At 40.3% G+C, this 22,070-nt stretch overlaps 1 protein-coding gene across 1 annotated transcript in view; it reads right to left on the bottom strand.

Annotated features, from left to right (window-relative positions):
- The window catches only part of TPK1 (thiamin pyrophosphokinase 1), a gene marked incomplete at both ends in the record, with an annotated part of 286,248 nt that overhangs the window by 38,964 nt on the left and 225,214 nt on the right, over positions 1 to 22,070 (bottom strand). The window contains one exon of the mRNA XM_080611270.1: positions 19,854 to 19,965. Coding sequence (XP_080467396.1) covers positions 19,854 to 19,965 — 112 coding nt within the window. The remainder of the gene's footprint in view (positions 1 to 19,853; positions 19,966 to 22,070) is intronic.

Genomic DNA, 22,070 nt, shown 5'->3' with positions numbered 1-22,070 from the left:
AAAAATACACAGCCAACCTGTGTGACATTCGACACAAAAGCTGGTAACATTCTATACAAATGGTCTGTGAGACAAACAAGCCTTGAACCAGAACTATGAGTAATTGTGGGAAAGGGCACACTGGCATCCCGAAGTCTCCTTTTTTCTGTTTTATAATTTCTGGTAACTTGCCAACTACATTCAAAGGTACGAACAAACACCCCTAATCCAGGCAGTTCTGACACAGCTAGAATATTTCACCTAAAAGCTGAAGAATGACTATATATACATGGAAGCACAAATGATGTTCCAAGAAGTGTTTGTGTCTTTTCTATTTTAATTACGCACAGTTCCATTAATCAAATAAATTATCTACTCTCTCGGATCTTCCACCATCCTCACATCAGGAGCATTTGTGACGGCTTGCATCTGTTGTGGATGTTGTGTGTCAGTATGTTATATGAAGACAAGGACAAGGCAATCAGGCAGGATTACATGCTGCTGCCAGCACTCACTTTGACGGAACACGGTGTACTCAGTCACACACAACCAGTGTGTGAGCCTGACACCATCTCAGCCCAATGTGCTCCAAAATGAAATTGTGCAATACAGAAAGCAGTACTTTCTCATCAGTTTTCAATTTAACAGAGTTCAGTTTTGCAGAGTATTCCCTGTTGGCTCCCGAGTCTGCATTTCATCCAAGTTCCAGAAGAACAGGATGTGTTTAGTAATTATCTAACTGTAATAACCAATTTCTAAGTCTTTCAAGAGCAAACAGACAGAATAATGAATAGGTATGTGTTCCAAAACTAAAAGATGTAAGGCAATACAATGCTACTAATAATTAGTTTTGCTTTGATACAAAATGTTATCCGATAGCACCAAGCAACCTGCATCAGTTGGACAGAGGAGGAGTTGATTTGTTGCTTTTGGTCATTCAAGAAGCAAATACTCTACCGAGAAGAATCTGTTCTGCTTTGCCTCTGAGACTCTGGGGTTCCCATATAATTATCACTGTGATTGTCATTCCCAGCCAGATTAGTGATAGTGGAGACTGAAGTGTCATCTACAGGCTATGGCAGAAACTATATATTTGAATCAGCCTCTACCAGCTTCAGCAAACCTTGATCTGACAACACAGAAGGTCTAAAATACTAAGTACCATAATCTAATGCACTTTTCTTTCCAAGACAAAACACTGCTCTTTCAAGCAATGGGATGATTTTTCTTCTTCTGAAGCAATACAATCAGCACCTTGGAAATTTCCTAATAGTACCGTACATTACCTGAATCACTGATTAGGAGGGAGGAGCTTCTGCATCATCTCTTCCCATCAATTTCTTTTCAATTTATCACATGGCAAAAATCACTTTTCACATCACTTATCACTCTTTCAACAGGGCAACTCAATTCCTGAAACCCAAGACTTTTAACTATCCTGCTGAGCACAGCATTGCCACTGCTTGCCACAAAGGTCTTGCTGTTTCCCTACCTCTCTTGTAAGGCCCAGGATGCGACACCAACAGCCACTCATGTTTGTAACTTTCAAGTCATGGGCTATTTCTCTTCTAATATATGATTATACCTAAGTGGCAGAGAGACAGAGGAATTTAGGCTACTGAAGCACAAAGAATAGGCAAATATGAGATGTGGATGGTGCCAACTTATGCAACACGAAATAACACTGCAGAAAGGCAAAGTTACATCTGAAGCACCACTTTTGGGCTAGAGACTATACCTGCTTGAGGTTAATCTTCGCTCTACTAGTCACCTGGGATGATCAGGTATTCACCATCAGGGGCTTAGTTTTGATGAGTAAGCCTTCTGTCAGAGTCAGGTGGAGTGAACAAACAAAAGGTATGAGCTACTTCAAAACAAAATATAACATTAATCCCCTGAAGGTGTGTTCTTCCGATTATTATCTAATGAAATGCCTCTGATAATCTGAATCCACTACCCAGTATATAACCCCTAATGTCCATAATACTTCTCTTCTGCATATAGAAAAAACTCACAAGCCTTTGTTGGATATTACTTTAATTACTTTCTACATTAGCTCTTCAGTCAAAACATCTGATTGAAAAACCAGACTGAAAAGAGAAAGGTTTTCTTTTGCATGGTGATAGCGACACATATGAAAGATATCATCCACCCGATATTCCTTGGAAGCGAGATGCTAAAATACCAGGATCTTTTAGAAAGAGGTAAAAAGTAACACATTTTGCTTCCTAGAGCATAATTCAATTACCTCTCCAAACTGGAAGCTGAATCATTTTACAGATTTAGATGTAAACTCACAGCAAAGTAATCCAAGAGAAACATTCTTGAAACCTGTGAAACTGGTTATTACACACCAGGCCAACAATCACAGGAACAACAAACTGAACTGCAAATTATGACATCAGATGAAACCCCAAGAGTGTCATTTCTTCCAGAATAAAATATAATCCATCCATATTGGATTTTGTTACTATAACATGCATATACATTTCACTCACCTTCCTTTTCCTTCACCCTGTATATAAATGTTATGTAGTAGCATAAAAGCCACAGAGTTGTAATGGCTGCGGTAAGAATTCTGCAACCTTACGCTCCTGCCAGCTGCTACTATATCTGCAGCAAAATAAAGAGACATTACAGCCTTCAGAAAGCACCAAGTGGCTATTATGCTGTAGTTTTACCTTTCAAGTCAGTGATGCAACATGCCAAGAAGGTACTCATGGAACATCTAATTTGCAGTTTCAATCCTAAAACTGATTTACGTAAAAACTACAACTCTAAAAGCAACATGGCCTAGACAGCAGCCTTGTTCATGGCTATATCCTGCCCAAAAGCATTCCCTCAGCCAGCAGAAATTATAAACATCAGAGAAGATACAAACGGGATGAATTTGAAGAGAAACCAAAGTCAATTTAATTATTCCTCAAAGAGGGCGTAAGAAAAGTAGTAAAGAGCTTCCACTTGTTAGGTGAGGCAACTTGTGGTCAGCAACCATGGCTTAACAAAAATGTTTAATGAAAGAGTCACTTCCTAAAGCATAATATGGCCATTGCTTTAAGTTACATATACCTCTACTCTGACAACTCACGACTCCAGATGCATTTTCATGTAGCTGAATACCCTGTGTATTTACTTCACAGCCTCTGGAAGGGAAGCTACAATCATACCATTAAAAAAACATCCTACCAAGCAAACCCAAACAGTTTTCTCTGCTAAAAGTTCTGAAAGCTCAGGAGAGAGGAAGAAGGGAAGTCAACTTGTTTTCTGCTTGAGATTCCATGCTTTGGGCCCAGAAACCCATTTCCATTGATGCCTGCAAAACTACAGTGCCACCTTTGGAAACTCCAACTAGAAAGCAGGTTTTCAAGTAGAGGAGCAAAAGTCCTCTGACACCTGTACAGCCAAAGCCCATAAATGCTGAGGTAGACTCTCAATTGCTAACAGAGTTTGACAAGTTAGCAAGCAATTGAAGGCTGTATTTTACAGCAGCCCAATACTGCACTAGCAGAAAGAGCATAGAGATGTAAAAAACAGATGTGGAAGCTTAGTTGTTTTCAACATAGAGCACCACATTATCACCATAGTACAGGTGATACACCATGCAGAGGAATACTTTCTGAAGCAGGGTGTGTAGTTTTAGTCTTCTATCAAAGAAAGGACAACTTAAATTGAAAAGATGAGCACCTAATCTGGGCAGAGGACAAAGCAGCTTGGAACAGAAGCCCAAAAGGAAGACTGTAACACTCTAAAGACGAAAAATTCCTACAGAGTCTAAGGGTCAAAAGAGCACAAAAGCAGCCACTGCCATGGTTCCAAGCATTATCTTAGTAGCACACTGACATAAGAGCCTCAGGCAATAGTCCATAATGGAGGTTTAGGAAAGAACTTTAAAGACAGGACAATTTGGGGTGCTGTTTCCCCTAACACACACTTCCTCAAATGATCTGTAGCTTAGAGAGTTCTTGATGTGGAGACTGTATCACTGTGTTTACTGGAGCATTCTTCCTTAATTTGTTGTTTTTTTTTCCTGAATCAATTTATATCTGTGGTCCACACAACATCCTGTGGCAATGAGCTCCACAGCCCAGTTCTGTCTTGCACAATGAAGTGTAGCTGGGCTTTGCATAGTACACTTGCTTAGGGAGCAAAGATTAGATTCAAATGAGTCATATCCCTAAAATTCCCTGTAGAACCCCAAATAATTTCAGTTCTTGGGCAATGAGTTATCTCAAAGGTTTGCTGAATATATACAAGTGCTGTTACACTGACAGCTAGCGGTGAAGGGGGTGTGAAAGTGGGGACAAAATATTACTCTTGAGTTTTTTAGCAAGCAGAATTTAACCCAATTTTTCACACCTACACAGCCTCTTTATGTTCAGGGATGGACACACACAAAATGACCAACAGTTGACCATATATCCTAAGAAAAAGGCAGTATTTCTAAATATCATCTTATTAGATACACTTTGGTAATAGGAACAATGTATGATAATATTAAATACATCTTAAAAAATACTAAATCTCAAACAATGTTTTTCTTTGTCCTGATTTGCTTTATCGGGATAAAAAACAATCCCAAACCCCAGGATACTAGGATTCCTACCTTTTGATTAGCATCAGTTACAATCTCAGACCAGACGTGACTCAGTTTCCTCAGTGAAAGGCTGGGAATTCAGCACTTTCTCACCACAAGAACGTCTTCCAGACAACGCAATGCACTTATTTTGGTAAAGCACCTATAGAGATTGCTGACGGCAGATGCTATGTAAGTGCAATGAATTATTTCCTTATGTTTCTCCACTTCCTCCTCTGCGAAGGAGGGAACTTGTCATTTTCCCTTTTATTAGCAAATGCAGCTGGGAGCTAAATACACTGGTGACTCTGACTGACTGATTTGATAGTGTTTATGCAAGTAAGCAGCAAGAAACACTAAATCAGAGCATAAACAAATCTTAGGCTAAATGTGCAGATAAAAACCTAACACATACTAAAAACTGTCTGTTGCTGAAATTTGTATTCAGCTGGTAAAGGTCCAAATCTTATTTTCCGGTTTAATTTTCAAATAATTTCAGTCCTAAAGCAGAACTGCAAAGTGCACAGGAAAAAAAACTACCACAAAGGTTATTTTCCCCAAATTTTGAAACCATCTGTTTTGAAGTTCTGTTTGGCTAAGCTAATTACAGGACTCGCAGACCAGCTAAGTAGTTAAAACCCATACAGAATACATTTTTTTCAGTGCAGGAGGAAATGTCTTTAGCTGAGCTGTTTTGCATGGCACCTCCAATTTATCCCTTCTCCACTGTCTCTGGCGCCTGTGTTGCCGGTGGGAGGGTAACAATCACATCAGGGTGCTCCACAAAGGTTAACAAAGACAATAGCCTGGCAGCATTTGATGTGTAACGAAACAGGACTACCATTTCCCTTGCATCTGAAAGGTCAACAAAACATAACCTAATTCACTTCTTTTATACAAGCCCAAGGGCAGGCACATGACAGAAAAGCCAGCAAGTTCATTGTCAGTTCTACAACACCATAGGAAAAATAATAGACAGATCTCAGCACTGCAGGTGAAGTGAACAGGGCAGAGAGCAGAAGCTATTGATATGGGCTTTTCTTTGGTAATATCCTGCTTATTTTTTTTTGCTCAGTGTATAGACCAATTTATGCAGAATGAAGACTTAGCCTGTAATTTAATTATCGCAGGTTACTTTTTGCATTGTATGATACACAAAGAGCTGATATTAAACTCAAGCTATTGCATTAAAAAACCCTTTAAATTAATCTAACTACCAAATGTTGTTACTGTGATTAATAATTAGCAAATGGCATGTGACAAATCAAATATAATTACAGCATGATTCATGTTAACTTCTTATCCTACTCTGCTTTTCTAAAGACATCCTTGGTTTTCACATTGTTTCCATCAACTTCCAATCACCCAAACACACTTACTTGTTCTGTCCCAAATGGCTTTTACAATGAGGGTGTACCTCTGTGACTGTCATTACTGCATTGCAAGTATCTCATAGACTGTAACAATCTACAGAGCAGAAGAAAGTCACAAATGTTGACTTTCACTTAAGGAGACAGGACACCAGAAAGTTGAGAAGAAACTCAGGAGCTGAGAAAAGTAATAGAAGAATGAAGAGAAACAGTGTCTCCTCTTCTTCATTTGAGCAAATGGATCAGTGAGTCTTTGACAGACAAAGCCATCATTCAGCAGTGCGCAGCTTCCCCATCTGTACTTTCAAGCTCTTTCCTATTAACCCACCTTCCCTGCTGCACTTTTATTCAGGCCCTGAACATCAGATGGACCAATCCTAGTGCTCAGCCCACTGGTATCAATGGCAAGGTTCACCAGTTACTCAGGTAACAGCTCTGTGGTTATCCCAGCCTACAACATAGGCCCTGTGTGCTCTTTCAAATATTACAGTTTGAATTCATATTCAGCATTATCATCATTTTGCCTACAGGCTCTATCCTTGCTGAGGAAGAAAGTGTTTACAACAGTATATAATGATAAACATATAAAGCCATCATCAATCATTCATCAGTTACAATTACCATTTGCGTCCATTTATCTAATCACAGTCTGCAGTAACCGCTGCACTTAAGTGGTTCAAAACCACTTTAAAGATGGAAATGTTGAGCATAACTACTACATAATTAACTCCACATTTTGTAGCACTCTGCTAACTCATATTTCTGTTCCTTTTCAGGTTTAACATATATTAAATAAAAAGGAATTATTATTTACATACACCCCCACACACCTATACATTCACATGTACTGACTGTGACAGCACAGGTGAGAAAAGGCAGACTATTCTCATAAACTCTATTTAACGTGCAACTTCAACTGTCTCAGACACTCAGTCCCTCAGTCTATCTCTGCTGCTACTTTAAATACACTGAATTTCACATCTAACTATAAAAATACCACAGATTCCTCTCTTTTTTTCCCTCTTCTTCCTTCTCCTCTGCAAGATCACCTGCCAGAAATGTATTTCTTATCTGCCCTGGATATCAGAATCAATTCTCAGCTCTCCCTTTCTGCTCATCTTATTCAACCCCACTAATTTGAAGATGGCAAACAGTGGGTCCTGAGCTAGTAACAGCTTAAATGTCAGATAACTTCCAACATTCAGAAGCTAGACAAAAAAGGACAGACACCAGTTTGTTCTGCAGTGACTAGAATTACTTAATTTGCTATATTATATATTTAACAGGTTCCTTAGAGTGGAAAGAGTGATATTTGTGTGTTCTTTCACCTTTTCTGTCTTTGAAAAAAAATACTATATTCATAGAATCATAGGATAGTTAGGATTGGAAAGGACCTTAAGATCACCCAGTTCCAACCCCCTGCCATGAGCAGGGACACCTTGCACTAAACCATGCCACCCAAGACTCTGTCCAGCCTAGCCTTGAACACCACCAGAGATGGAGCATTCACAACTTCCCTGGGCAACCCATTTCAGTGCCTCATCACCCTAACAGTAAAGAATTTCTTCCTTATATCCAATCTAAACTTCCCCTGTTTAAGTTTGAACCCGTTACCCCCTTGTCCTATCACTACAGTCCCTAATGAAGAGTCCCTCCCCAGCATCCCTATATAATATTTGAATACTATATATTCACACCACAATTAACATCTGTTTGAAGAGCACTTTGAAGATTTTGGGGATTAAATCCAACCCTCCCTGATATGCCAATACTGTCATTCTAACTAGTGAACCATGCAAGCACACAAGCACTCCTGTGCAGACACTGCAGATGACAGCTCAGGTGGGTGAGCACACAAACCACCTCCCATGTGGGTATTCAGGGTGACAGAATCAACTTCCAAAGCAGCAGCAGCTGAGAGAGCAGGAATTGTACCCCAGCACTTCAGGAAGGGTTCAGCCAGGCCCCACTGCTCTTGAATTCTCATCCTCACCCTTCAAGTCTGCAGGCACCTCCTAAAAACTTCTGAAACACTCTCTAGCCATGAATGTCAACTGCTCTGTGACAAAAAATAAACCAACCAACAAAAAAAACCAACCAAAAAGCCCCTATAATGTATGAGGTACAGGCTGCACAGCCTATTCTGTAGATGGCACTGTACGCTAAACAACGATTTTCTTCTCTTTCCACAGCACAATTTCTGAAGATAACAATCCAGATGCAGCCTCTAACACATACAGAGTATGTATTTATTTTAAACCAGGAATCATTCCATGGTATTAACTTTCAACTGTAACCCCAAAAGTCACCTCCCAATTGCAATTAATGGTGTTTATCCCTGTAGTATGTGACTACCAGGCAGGACAGGACGCACTGTACAGACCCAGCATAGTACACAGTCCCTCTCCCAAAGAGTTAACCAGACAAACAGCAGGAGAAGAGAGGCAGTGTACTAATGAGAGCTAATGATGTATTGCAGCCTTGCTGCTGGATCCCCAGCCTGGCGTGCTACCCGCTGAGTCAGCAAGCGGTGCTGCACCATGATGAGGATTAGGCTTTTTTTTGTTTGTGTGTTTGGTTTTGAGGTTTGTTTTTTAAAGACTGTGTTCTTTGTTAGTAACATCTGAAGGATGTGTTGGGAATGGCATCACAGGAGCTAGACCACAAAATTGCCAGGAAATACAGGTGCAAACCCAAGAACAAAACAGGAATGGCTGAGAGAACTGGGGGGGGGGGGGGGGGGCGGGGGGGGATTAGTCTGGAGAAGAGAAGGATCAGGGGGGACCTAATCGCTCTCTACAATTGCCTGACAGGAGGATGGAGCAAGGAGTAATAGGACAACAGGAAACAGCCTCAAGCTGCACCAGGGGAGGTTTACACTGGATATTAGGAACAATTTCTTCCCCAAAGGCATTGGAACAGGCTGCTCAGGGCAGTGCTGGAGTCACCATCCCTGCAAGTGTTCACAAACTGTGTAGACGAGGCCCTCAGTGACATGGGTTAGTGGCGGCCTTGTCAGTCCTGGGGTAAAGGTTGGACTTGATGCTCTTAAAGGTGTTTTCCAATCTGGTTGATTCTATAATTACCCCAGGAAGGCAGAGAATGACATAAACTGGAAAAAATGAATTTCACAACGAGTAAAATTCTTCTGAGGTGATTTCAGCTGAGACATTAAAGTAACTGTGGAGGCATTGAAAGGAACATAAGTTAATCTAAAGATCGACTGATGACAATGTTTGCTTGAGATATTTGGGATGTAAAATTAATTAACAGCCGAAGAGCTCCCAAAAATCCAAGACAACTCCTAAATGGCCCAGGTCTGTTTCAGAACTACGCCAACACCAACACACAGGGTTAGAAAAGGCAGCAGCAAAGAGCAAATGGCACGCTGAAGCTCTGAAGAGCCAACCAACCTTGTTACTGGACATTGCAAATGAGTAACGTATGTCTCTATATAAGCTCACAGCAGAAAACTGCCTTTCAGAGTATAGCCAGCAGTTGTTGATTCGCACTTGCCCAACAACAGTTTGCAGGTTGTTGGAATGTTAGAAGGTAAACACAGTAGCCCCCCATGCTTTAAAATAAGGAAGGAACAATACTTCATCATTCTAGCACAACTAAGATTTATGTTGATGTTAGCATTTTATACATTCCAGCCCATAACATGATACAGAGAATTTTCCCTGTTCCCTAGTGAGTGCCTTGCGCTGGCTGCATACACAGTTTTAATGTAGATTGAAAACATTGCTTTATGTGTAGCAGACAAAGCCACAAAAGTGTGGTGAATGTTTAGCATCATAAAAAACCAATGTAAAATAATCCCAATTCAGTGTGGTTGATTCACCCTATCCAGAGTGATTTTTCTCTTACAACTATGCAGACATGTACCATATTCTAAGGTTTTGGGCTATTTTAATGAAAACTTTATGATTGTTTTGGAATTCTGGTAGGGATCCAGAACCCTTTTCTCCAGAATCCTCATATGAGAAATCTACTTGATGCATGAACCTGACAGCTGAATTGGTAGGAAACCACATCTGTTGAACTGCACGAAAAGCAGCCAGATGCAAGAAATATTTGAGAGTCATTTGTCTTACCGTGTCTTCATACCTTACCTAGACATTCCATAGTAAAATCAGGAAGAATTCATGTAAATTACTACAGCCAGCCAGCAAGACATAAAAAATGTTAAGAGCTGGAAAGGGAGCATTGGGGAGTGCAAAGAGAGATTTGAATAGGAACCAGCACTGACAGCTAACCCCAGAGACTGAGATTAAAGTCACTGCCACCTCATTTTACATACAGAAAAGCCATTTCGGGCATTTTTTAAGGTTATATCTCCCAGTGCAGCGTTTGATTGCAGTAAGTACTTTTGCACGTGTTTAACTTTACCTACTGCATAATCCCTTTATATTCCAGAGAACTAGTCATATGTATGAAAATACGTGGATGCCTAAATCTTCTCATGAATCAGGGGCTTAAGTTACCCCTAGTTCAGTGAAGAAATGGACAGAGGCACCCCCAGATTAACATACTGATATTAAAGTCAATGTGCAATTCTCCTGTTAATTCCACAAGCTTGGTATTAAGCGCTAATGTTTTCTATAGGGCATGAATTCCTCAACATACATTGGATATACACAGCACAGGATGGCAAGGTGTGTTTACAAGGGGTTTACGGTGATTACTTGGAGATAAATTTGGAAGAGGCACTTTATTTGTGTATACCAAAGCTATTGAAAAATTGTGCAAGTCAAGTTGTTAAAACCTCTTAAATCATAGAATAAATTGTTTCTGTGCTGGCCACACTTGACCCAGTTTACATGTGGTTTAGATAACATTTTTCTAAATTAAAGCTATTCTGTCCATTACAGAACAATAAAAAATGAAATAGGTAGGAAGAAGGCAAGGAAAAATTAATTATTCTTTGAGTGGAGAGAGGGTTGGCTGATTTTATTTGGATGAAAACTATAATCTGACGTGAAATAAATGGAAAACTGACCGTGCTTCAGCTTCAACTGGCTAGACCCAGCAAACTATATACAATAGCAAATCATAGCATTATTGTTAAATGATGATTGGAAATATAACGCCTGCTAAACCCCAGAATGTTACTGTTTAAGCCACCATCACCCAGTTTCAAAATACACGAAGAAAATAGCCTGAGAAAAACTGACTCATTCACATCACAGCGTTAAACTCTACACTGAGCATTTAAACGCATAATCCAGATTCGTGATATCAAAGCGCTCTACAATTTTGTTTTGCCTTTGTTTTTACTGTATCAATGCTTCATAAAAAGGAAAAAAACCCTGGTACTTCTCTATGGTGCTTTCTTCCCCAGTTTGTTTTTATAAGCAAAACAAACTCTCTTTCTCTCCAACTCCTTTGCTTTAAATCAAGAAACAAGCTCCTGATGAGTGTTCATGCAGCTGATTAGAAAATTGTCTTATAAACAGCACCATTAAGTGGCATGCCAATCAGTGGTGATACAGTGGTACTGCTGGTGCCTGTGTAGATTAGAGTTATGCCCTATGCTTGGGAAACCTAAATGTACAATTCTGAGATTTATTATTGGCAATTAGGTTATAAACACTGTGTTCTAATGCTTAACAGCAGGAAAATGTATTTATCACGTGCTGTATCTGCAGAATATAGAAGGGGAAAAAATTGGAGCAGACTTTCTGAAGAAGCTGTCATGAAGAAGCCCCCAGTGATGAAAGCTTATAAAAGAGGGGTTTTTTTAAGGTTTTTCACAAGTGATGCCATAGGGAAGCCACATGGGTTGTAAGATTTTTTGACATTCATTCCATCCGCATTTATTTGCATTTACTACTTGGTTTATGACATGTATCACCACCCACTTAATATATACTAAAACCAGCTGGACTTGTTTGAAAGGTTTAATTGGTTTTATCAGTATTTTCTTATTAAATACAAGGAAAAGCTTCAAAACATAGTCAACACAGGAAAATGGGCTACCACATACTGACCCAGACTTGCATGAATGCAGTGTGACATGCTACATACAGCTGCTGTTAACAGCACTTGGACCCACATTCACTTGGATGTAATATACATGGAGGATGACTCTTAAGGAACACTATGGCTTCAAAGTCATGGACTCCAGAGCAATGGGATGCCAGAATTAAAGTTTGCCTCTGCAATTTTAAGTCAGGTTCTTTAGCTTCCATCCTTTAATTATACGGTCACACGAACCAAACGGTATTTATTATTTATTTCAGTAAATAGTATTCTCCTAACTAGTATACTTTGAGCCCCAATTCATCACAGTGCTTTATGCTTTATTTACTGCACAGATTAAAACTGTATTGAAAGCATGCATATTAAATTCCTCACAGACTTCTCTATGTTACTCATTACAAGAGAATCGATAATGCCATTGCACTTGTTTAACTGTTCCAGACCAAAGGTACAGATACATTAATGTCAAAAGTGGCTATCTTAAGATGATACCACAGCTTTCACTTTGGAGTGTCCTTGTGCTTTATAGCACCAAGGCAGACCTCTCAGAAATGCCAGGGTGCTGAGAGTTCACCTTGATAGCTAAGAGAAATGAATGGCTAACTAGCAAGTAGCTAAAGTACCTGTACAAAGTAAAAACTCCAGATAATCAACTGCCTGAAACACAAGAAAATCCAATTTTCCACTAGTACTTCACCTTATTCCTCCCATGTAGATCAGTTTCTGCAGTGAGAGAGGCTGAGGTTGTATACATCTGCATCTTCAACCACAGCTTCGGAACATGTTTCTAACCCCAAATAGGACCTACTCATATTCCAGTTTTGCTACAGCAGCTCTCTTTTGTTTATCCCCCTTCCTGCTGTTGCCCTGACTCCCCCATGCCGCATGTTTTTTGGCATTTCTACTTCCCAAAAGAAGCCGCAGTTGCTTCTATAGCAAGACAGGTATTCATCTATTCAGGTACTTTCCAACACACTTGAAAACAACAGATTTGCTTAGTGGTCTAACTGGTATGTACATCTAAAATGAGTAACTCCAGAGAACACTCACGACAGCCATCTGTTAACAGCTTATTAACACATCAGGATGCCGTAAACATAACTTTTCAGAAGCATATAACAGAAGCTAGTAACAACATCCACCAGACTTTTGTCCTCTCAGGAACTTCATATAACAGCAAGGAAATTCACCTTCTTTCTACAAACAAAAAGCAGGAGAGAGCAGATACACCTGCAAAGTGTTTACAAAGGGAGAGCAAATGAAGAATTGAGACAATGTAGAGGTAATAGCCACAACTGTTTACCATTAAGGTACAGGAATCGATCGCTGCAGAGGAAATCATTTCCCTCAGTGCCATGTTTTTGGGGAGAAGAGATCAATCGCATATACTCCAGTACGTACTAAAAGATAAAGAGAACTAAAAGGTCCGTAAACAAATTGGAAAGGAGAAGGTAATTCTTAACAGTAACACCTACATACTTGAATAGCCCCCCCTCCCCCCCCCCCAAATCTAAACAGCTCACCCATTCATTAACTGAGTCATCACAAACATGTCTCTCATTAACTCTGGAAGACTCGAGCCAGACTGGATTTGTCCTCCTAGTGGTCCATGCCCTTTTGTGGTCCTGCAGAGACGTTGGAGCTGGCAATAATTCACCACATGCCTCAGAGAGCTTTCTTGTTTTGGGAAATCTCTCAGCAGGGTGACATTTACATTTATTATGGCTGATTCTAGGCATTTAAATATGCAAACAATTAAAGTATATTTGCAAGGGACATGACAAACTAGCATCTGTACTCTGGTCAGTTTTTCACTGACTTTCATTCAAGCACACCATTATGTTTCAGCTTTGCCTCTGCCACTACAATTAGATGATTTCCCAGTATCCATATGGGCAGGATGACGGATGAGAATGCCTTTAGGGTTAAATGTTCTCAGTATAAACTCAAAGGTCTCTTTCTTGGTCAAGTTCTGCCCCCACATTCATCAGTGAGAATTCAGAAACAGCACTGAAATCCACAGAATAACTTTGGACCCCACCAATCCAAATGGATACCTCTCTGGCTCTCTGCAGACCTCTCTCTTCCCCAGCAAGGCACTTCATCTATACAACTCATATCCTTCAGTAGCAGCAGGTTGCTTTTGATTTTTGAGCGACTTTGGTATTCTTACCAACCTACTGCCACCAGAGAGATGAGGATTATCTGCACCAAAGCTGGCCGAGGCACAGCAACTATTTCCTCGTGCCTCCAGGTTACATTTCCATTAGGAGAAGCAGGGTCTGAAGAAACATAAGGCATGCAGGGAAGAACAGCATTTTGCTCTCCTGACAATCCTCTCAGCTCCATAGTAATAATTAAATCAGTTTCCATAGCTGCCATGTTCCACGGCAATGTAGCTAGATACAAGTAAGTGTCTCCAATTTACTTCAGGATGGTATCACTTAGGTTGTGGAGAGCTGTGCACTGTGCACAGCTGTGCTGAAGAAGTCTCTGAGATGTTTTTATTCTACCCCTTCTTGGTAATTACTGCCTACTATTGCTGTATGAAAGGATCATATATACACTCCCCATGTCCCATTAAAGACAGCCATCCAGCTGTGCTGAACTTACCCCTGGAAACGGTTTGAGCTAGCTCAGAACTAAGGTACTCGCATGAATCTTTCTGTAAGGAGAGTCCTACAGCAGTAATGTTGCCCCAACAGTGTTATCTGGAAGAGCATCTCTGTTCATCACCTTAAAGCAGCCTTTCTGAACTGAATGCCAGGACCCTGCTACCTTGCTTTAGACAGTAGGAAGCAAATGTCTTACTAATTCCAAACATTCACTGAAATACATAGAAATGGACTGAGCATGTGACCTCAAATCCTCCATTTCAAGCCTCTTCACAAAGGTTGACTGAGTTTTGAAGCTGCTGTTCATAAAAAAATGCAAATACAGGTTTAGGGGCCGAGCACAATTGAGCTCTGTGTTCAACAGTCCTTTAACGTATGCCAAATGGTCTTTCTGGCTCAAAATCATTTCATGCAATGCTAAGCAATGCCCTCACTGTTGCTTTTGCTGACTCGCAGTAAACCAGTGGGATGCCAGGCTGCCACCATCAGAACATCTGCTTTATTGGAAAAGTATTTCAGCAGGCCTGGCCTTGTAATACATTATGTGACCCTGGAAGGCAGGCAGCAAACACTCCTATAGGCAAATAGACTGCTAAAAGTTAAAGCCACCTAACACTTTGGGAGCAGCAGCATCATTTCTGTCATCCTGCTCTACCCAGGGTCATAAAGCTGTAATGAATAAGGGAAAAAATACATCACTGAAGCTCTGAAGACCGATCCCAGCTGATGGACTGGGTGTCTTGTACCAGTGAAGAACAAGAGAAGGGAGGGAAGGAGAGAAAAGCGGAGGGAAGGAGAGGAAAGCGGAGGGAAGGAGAGGAAAGCGGAGGGAAGGAGAGGAAAGCGGAGGGAAGGAGAGGAAAGCAGAGGGAAGGAGAGGAAAGCGGAGGGAAGGAGAGGAAAGCGGAGGGAAGGAGAGGAAAGCGGAGGGAAGGAGAGGAAAGCGGAGGGAAGGAGAGGAAAGCGGAGGGAAGGAGAGGAAAGCAGAGGGAAGGGGAATCCAGCTGTGAAGCCCTGAAAACAGAACTACTCCTGGGAGCGCTGCTCAATTTGCTTTGGTCAGAATGAACATGGGCAGCAAAACGTGCCATGTAAGTTATTTCATTTATGAAACAGGTTAGAGTGCTTATCCAAACAGCTTCACTAGCACACAGATAGCTGCCCATCTCCATTTACAGCCTTTCCCAGAACAGTCCCTCACCTCTGACTTTTATTTTAAGGAATTACTCTTTTCATCTTTTAGACTCTGAATTCTCCTAAAACATAAAACCCTACTGGTTTTGTAATCATTTTGTTCTGTTCATAACGTGTCAGCAAAACCCCAATGAAGCAAAGCAGTGAAAAAAACACAGCGCAAACATTTCAATTCTAACACTGTAAACAGCATCGAAAAGATTTTGAATCCTGTTTATCTACCTGTGAAGCTAGTAGTCAGTGGATGATCTGTTGCTAGAGAAAGGTCTTGCTCCCATTGTTATTGCTATTGCCTTTTGAAGTGATGACAGTGGCACTCTTTTGAATGGCAGCATTTTTCAGCAATTTAACTCCCCGCCTAAAGAAGCAAATTTGCATGAAAATTACCTGGAAAGTACAATCGCATACCCACACAGTTTATACAAACCTGCTGGTATTTTCAGCACGGGTATGACAAACAGCATCTCAAAGACCATAGAGATGAAGAGTAAATTCGTTGGCAAGAATATTTTCTCCAGTAATTTCCTAGAAAAGGAATCATTTCTTGGAAAAACCTACCATTATGTTCCAACCTCTTCTGCCATGAGCACTGCAACTGATTTCTACCTTCATTCTTACTCACTTTCCATGAAAGCACCACTGAAGCCCTAATGAATAATGCCAGGTAATTCTGGCATTATTGGATTTTTCATTACTTATTTATTAGACATGAGGGCTGTTACCAGTAAGCAGCCAGGTGAGTCAAATCAGATAAGGCATTATCTGATTTCTGTGCTGTAAATCAGATTTTAATAGAGAAAAGATCTGTATCCCTTTGGGAGTGCAAAGAATATGTTTATAATGTGCTCTGAATGTGTGCTTCACAGTGGCAAGTATGGGTTAAAAAAAATTTCCTCTAATCAATTTTCCACCTTCTCCTCCCAAGTTCTTCCATCCAGAAGATGAGAACAAATATAAATGTGCCAAGTGCTAGGAAATAACTAAGATAGGATAAGCATCCACACAGGCTGCATTCGTACACGGACACACAAAAATACTGAATTCTGCAATATTAAAAATACAATCAAGACCTCACTGCTTCTCTGCTGCTAGGAGAATTCACAGATTTCAGGTTCACCTAATTCACCCATTGAAATAAGACCTTTGGTAGCCTACTCTCAACCCCAATACAGCTTCTGTCTCAGGTATTTTTCCTTGTCTCTTTCTATTCAGAAGCTATGAAGTGTCACCACAGGACCTGTGAATTAGACACAGATAACATTTGACTACCCCTTGAAGGTTTTACACATTTTCATCATCAGAGTAATCTAGATATGCTCAGACAGATATTGGTATTAAACATTAAAAACCTCACTGCAAAGCCAGCTCTTTTCTGTACTGCAGTGTTACTTGAATTGAGTTGCTGGAAATGATTGTTTGCAAAAATGAGAGCTCCCTTCTCACCTAAAACACATTGTGTTTGACTGTTCAGACAGAATTAAAGTTGTGGAATTAGTTTAGCACCCAGATACTTAACACAAATATCCTGAGGACTCAAAAACTAACTTTTTAAAACCAAACTTGTTAGGTCATATTCAATTAATACCGTAACAAACTGGAGTAAAAGGCCTTTCAAGTCAAGTTTGGCTTAAGAATTCATTTTCTTTCATGATTTACACATGAAAATGAATTTATAAACCAAACCATTTTATTCATCAAGGTTTGTGAAGGCGTGTGGTCAGAGTGACATTAACGAATGAACAGGGAAAGCTCTGCTACTGTCAGCCATCAGCAGCAATGCTGACATCTATGCAGCACTTCAGTATCTTCTTATTCCCTCTTCTTCCCAGGTGAGCCTTTGCTTCTCAATCACAATTTACAGGAGGACTGACATTTTTAGAAGTAACTGCAAAACTACAGGCAGCACAGAAGCCATTAACACAATCAAAAGTAATATCAAACTTAGGTTATCTGAATGTAAGGCTTATTTATTCGAGGAAAAAATCCAACCAAGTCACAACTAACCATAAGCTGTATTTGACATACTGGCTTTCTTTTTGGTGGATGCAGCTACACTTTAATTTGTTTTATCAATTTCTGAAATATAACATGATTCCACAATCTGTATTTGGATGAGTAAAGGTTAGCTTTAGTCACTTGGGCAGGAGAGCAGTTTCAGGTTGTAATGACCGTAATTTCTCATCAACATCCTCAAGGAAGACCAGATCATTTTTGTTTTCATGTATCTGAAATGATGACACAGAGAAATAAATAAAGGAACTAGGATCTGTGAGAAACATGAATATTGAAAGTGTAGCCTGAAATGGGGCGCAGGAAATCACTAAGGCAAGCATTGCCAAGATCTGAGGTTTCCTCTTGGAAACAGACAGCAACAGGGACTGCGAGAAGCAGAGATGGCCATGTCATGTTCACATGAAACAAGTAGGAAACAGACTTAAATACATCTTTGTCCCCCCAGAAAAAGAACAAAAATAAAAGACCAAATTAAGTGTAATAGAAGTCCCTATAGCTGCATATCCGACTATGCCTCTAAGTAACCTGAACAAGTTTATTACAGCACAACTAGAACCACAAGCACCCAAGCAACTGATACATCAACCCAAACTGAGATCCAAACCATTGCACCTCCCACTGCTTTCCCCTGTCGCTGGCACAGCTAGATAGTAACCCTGTTCTCTCCTTTGCTTCAGCAGATCAGGCAGTCATAACTTAGTAGGAACAAAGCCATGTCATTTGTGAGGCCAGACCACCTTTAAAGCTATCATCTTTCTAATGAGTACCTTGTAAATCTGATGAGATTTATGTCATTAAACTGAAAAAAACCCTATGTCTGAAAAATAACTTCTTAAACTAATAATCAAAACCACCAGAAAGGACTGCAACCTCACTGCATCTATCACATTTTGATCCATGCAGTAGCCTTTTGCAAAGCAACACAGGCTTCAGAGAGGCTCCCTTAGTTAACGTCAGGCTGCTTTGAGCTTCTTTGACCTCACTCTGGAGGGGAGAACATTTACTGAGAAATGAGAAGTCCCTCAGTGGAACAGGCCACAGGAGATAAGCAGATGAAGATTTGGTACTTACTTGTCAACTGTACCCATCGGTGCAAATGAAAATATTTAACTCGTTATCAAATTAAGAGAACATCCCTTATACAATAGATGCAGATCTTATAATCCAGACAGCAGTTCACCTGGCAAGTCTCTCAAGTCCTGAGTTAATGCCATGGTTATATCTTCTATTATTAGTGAGCCACTACTGCCTACAACCTCAATTGAACATGGTTAAACCCTCAGTGGAAGAAGACACTCCCTGGACTATCACATGTGCTGCTGGCCAGCACAGTGGGTCAATCTCCAATTACATATTAACCAACCAAGGCACTGCACTACAAACTAGGAGAGCCATGTGCCCTTTCTACATGGGATGGCTCTGAAGTCTGGCCATGTAAATCACACTGCAAGACCAGAGCCTCCCAGTTACTGCTTTGTTTCCCTTGTTAATGAATTTGTATCTAAAATATGCCATTATTCTTCTTAGTAAATACATTCTGAATGACTCAGTGGGGGAGGAGGAGGCAGGAGGATGAAGATTGTTTCCATTTTTGGGGATCAAGAAACCTCCTTTTTCTACAGATAAATGTCCCTGTTCTAAATCAAATGCACCTTTTCCCGCTTGAAAAATAAGAGATCTATTAATTCAAAGTTGACAAACAGACAATGTAAGTGAAGCAGTTCAGGGGAAGGGAGGTAGCTTGAATAATCTGTATCACATTATTATTTGTTGGTTATAACTTTATAGCTTATAACCAGGAGTTTAGACACTCGCAGCTTTCCCTCCCTGGAGGGCAATGTATCAAGATGATAATGTATCATGACCTCAACAAATGTTCTATTTAAACAGCACAATGACTCCCAAATGGAAAACATGTTTCTGCCTGTGACATCTCAGGTAGAAATGTATTTCTTCTCTATTTGTTCCAAACCCCCCTTCATTTCTAGATAAAAATTGGCCTGGCAGGGATACAATGCCATGTTCCACCTTCAAACACATCAGGCCCTTCAGCACTGGCGAGGCTGGTGGAAATGTGCCTTTAAGATAACATCAAACCCACCATTCCCGAGGCGCCTGACTTACTGAGGTTCCACTTGAGGCCTGTTGTGGTCACGCTCTCGCAGGGGTTCCCAATGGGGATGAGGCCACACCAGTTGCCTTCCAGTCCCGTGTTCACATGCAGCTTGTGCTTGCCCTGAAAGACAGAAGGGCCTCTGGAGTCAGTGCTCACCAGGGACCCAACTACATTTGCCAACAGACCTTGCAACTAAACTAGAAAACACTTCGATGGAGACAGGTCCAGAATATCCCACAAAGGCTCAGGAATACAGGTCAGTGATGTTTACTGAGGGAGGAGACACATGTGCTTAGGCTGCAGACCTCAGGGCTTCACAAAGTTTGTGTCTAGGCTTTTCTAAGCAGAATCTGGCTTCGCTCATTCTTCCCTGGCATTTTTGAAAGTGGCACTTCTGTCAAAGCTAGGCTCTTTGTCCCTGTGAAATGAAGACATTCTAACTCAGTCATTCATTTTTTCCCCTCATCTAAACAGCTGTTTCACTTCCCAAACAATGGTAGTCAAAGCACCACTGAAACTCCTTCATTATTTTGACAACATCTGTAAAAATTCATGTGTTTCTCCAGGCATATACTCTTCCCAGAAGGAAGAATATACGCAGAAACTTAACCAGGTGCTAGAGAAATTGACCTAAATATTTAAAGGAACATGGCTACACTAGGGAAGAACAAGAAAGTAAAATTACAACACACTTTTTGTACATGTAAGCTAAATTTATCTTCTAACTATCAAGTTCATGAGGCGGAGGAGAAGCAGCAGCTCTTCATGATGATGGATTTGTGACCAAGCTCTTAATCAGTACTTATAGACCTTGTGCGAACATTTTGCCAGGTATCAGCACAGGAACAGTTGCAAGGAAGAGTAGAGTGAAAATCTTTTACAGAATAAAAAGGGGGAAAAGAAGCTGAATGATACTGATCTGGCACAATTTGTGTTCTAAGAAAGTGTTTTATTAAAACTAGCTACAGGAAAACAGCAAAGGCAAAACAGTGACAAGATTGGTGAAGAAATCATCCTCTTGTCTTTTCTACATGGGTAATTTCTTTCCAACAAATATGGGCTTCACCTGGGGGAATGTTTCTTTGAAATAGAAGTTTTGTTGGGGTTTAATTTTATTCTCTTCTGGATCCACAGGCAAGTTAAACCCTTGAACATGTCTTCTACACACAAATTCTGCACCCCTATAAATAAAATCAGATGTGCCCAGTTATTCATCTACCAAAATAAAAGAAATCTCTGAAACACAATGACTATTTAGTGAGTAGTTTGTTAAGCAGGACGCCTGGGTTTCATAGCAAAAGAATGAAGAACAGTTGAACTATATAACTCAGGTAAATGTTCCAAACAGCAAAAATACTGCTTCACAATTTTAGTCTGGAAAATGTATTTAAGCTTTTTTATTACACCCTGTTCTCTCATATGTTCATTCCTAATGCCCTTGCAAATATGAAGTCACTAGTTAGAAAGTCAAAACTGGAGGCAAAATATCTTATTGCTGAGCTGTTGCTGTCTGAGGTGTTCGACAGCTTCTCCTGCTAATGCCAAATGCATTATGAAGAAACAACTTCAATACATGTCATGCTCTCAGTTAACAAATGAACCTTGGAAAAGCTGTAAATTAGGGAGTATCAGACTGCATAGCTTAAGCCTGTCTGTCTGTAGAGCAACAAGAAAACCAATCCAATATCAAGTACCTTCTCAGGATGTCCAGGTTCATGTGGAGGTGAGTGGTTGTGAACACTTGCCTGCCAGATCCAGAGGTGTAACAAATTCAGGCTTGATAACCTTTCAGCTGTGCAATATGGCATGCTACTTCTCTCTTGCAGTACAGAGGGAGGATGAAAGGAGAGGCAGAAGTGCAAGGTCTCTTGTTATGTTATTGCAGATATGGTCTATAATGAAGCTGATGATGACGAGAATGAAGGGGTGGGACTCTGTTCCCAATGGATATACACACTGCTGCTCGTAGCCGCTTGAGGACAGAAACAAACTAACTACATTTATCAATTAGTAAAGGAAAATAAAAAAAAGTAAAAGTAACTGGCCAGAATGAGAACCTGATTAAGACCTATATACACAAAACCTGTCAAATTTTGGACATATAAATTCAAAACCTACCACTGGGTTCGCATTTCCCATCTTATGACATTCCAGCCCAGCTTACAGACTGGAATTTAATTCAGTAGAAATTTATGCAGAAAGCTGTCTTTCTGTGCTCATGAAAT

The sequence above is a fragment of the Psittacula echo genome, assembly GCF_963264785.1.
Source record: "Psittacula echo genome assembly, chromosome: 2".
Taxonomy (NCBI): domain Eukaryota; kingdom Metazoa; phylum Chordata; class Aves; order Psittaciformes; family Psittacidae; genus Psittacula; species Psittacula echo.
Note: the sequence above shows the minus strand (reverse complement) of the source record. Positions and strands in the feature narration are given on the sequence as shown.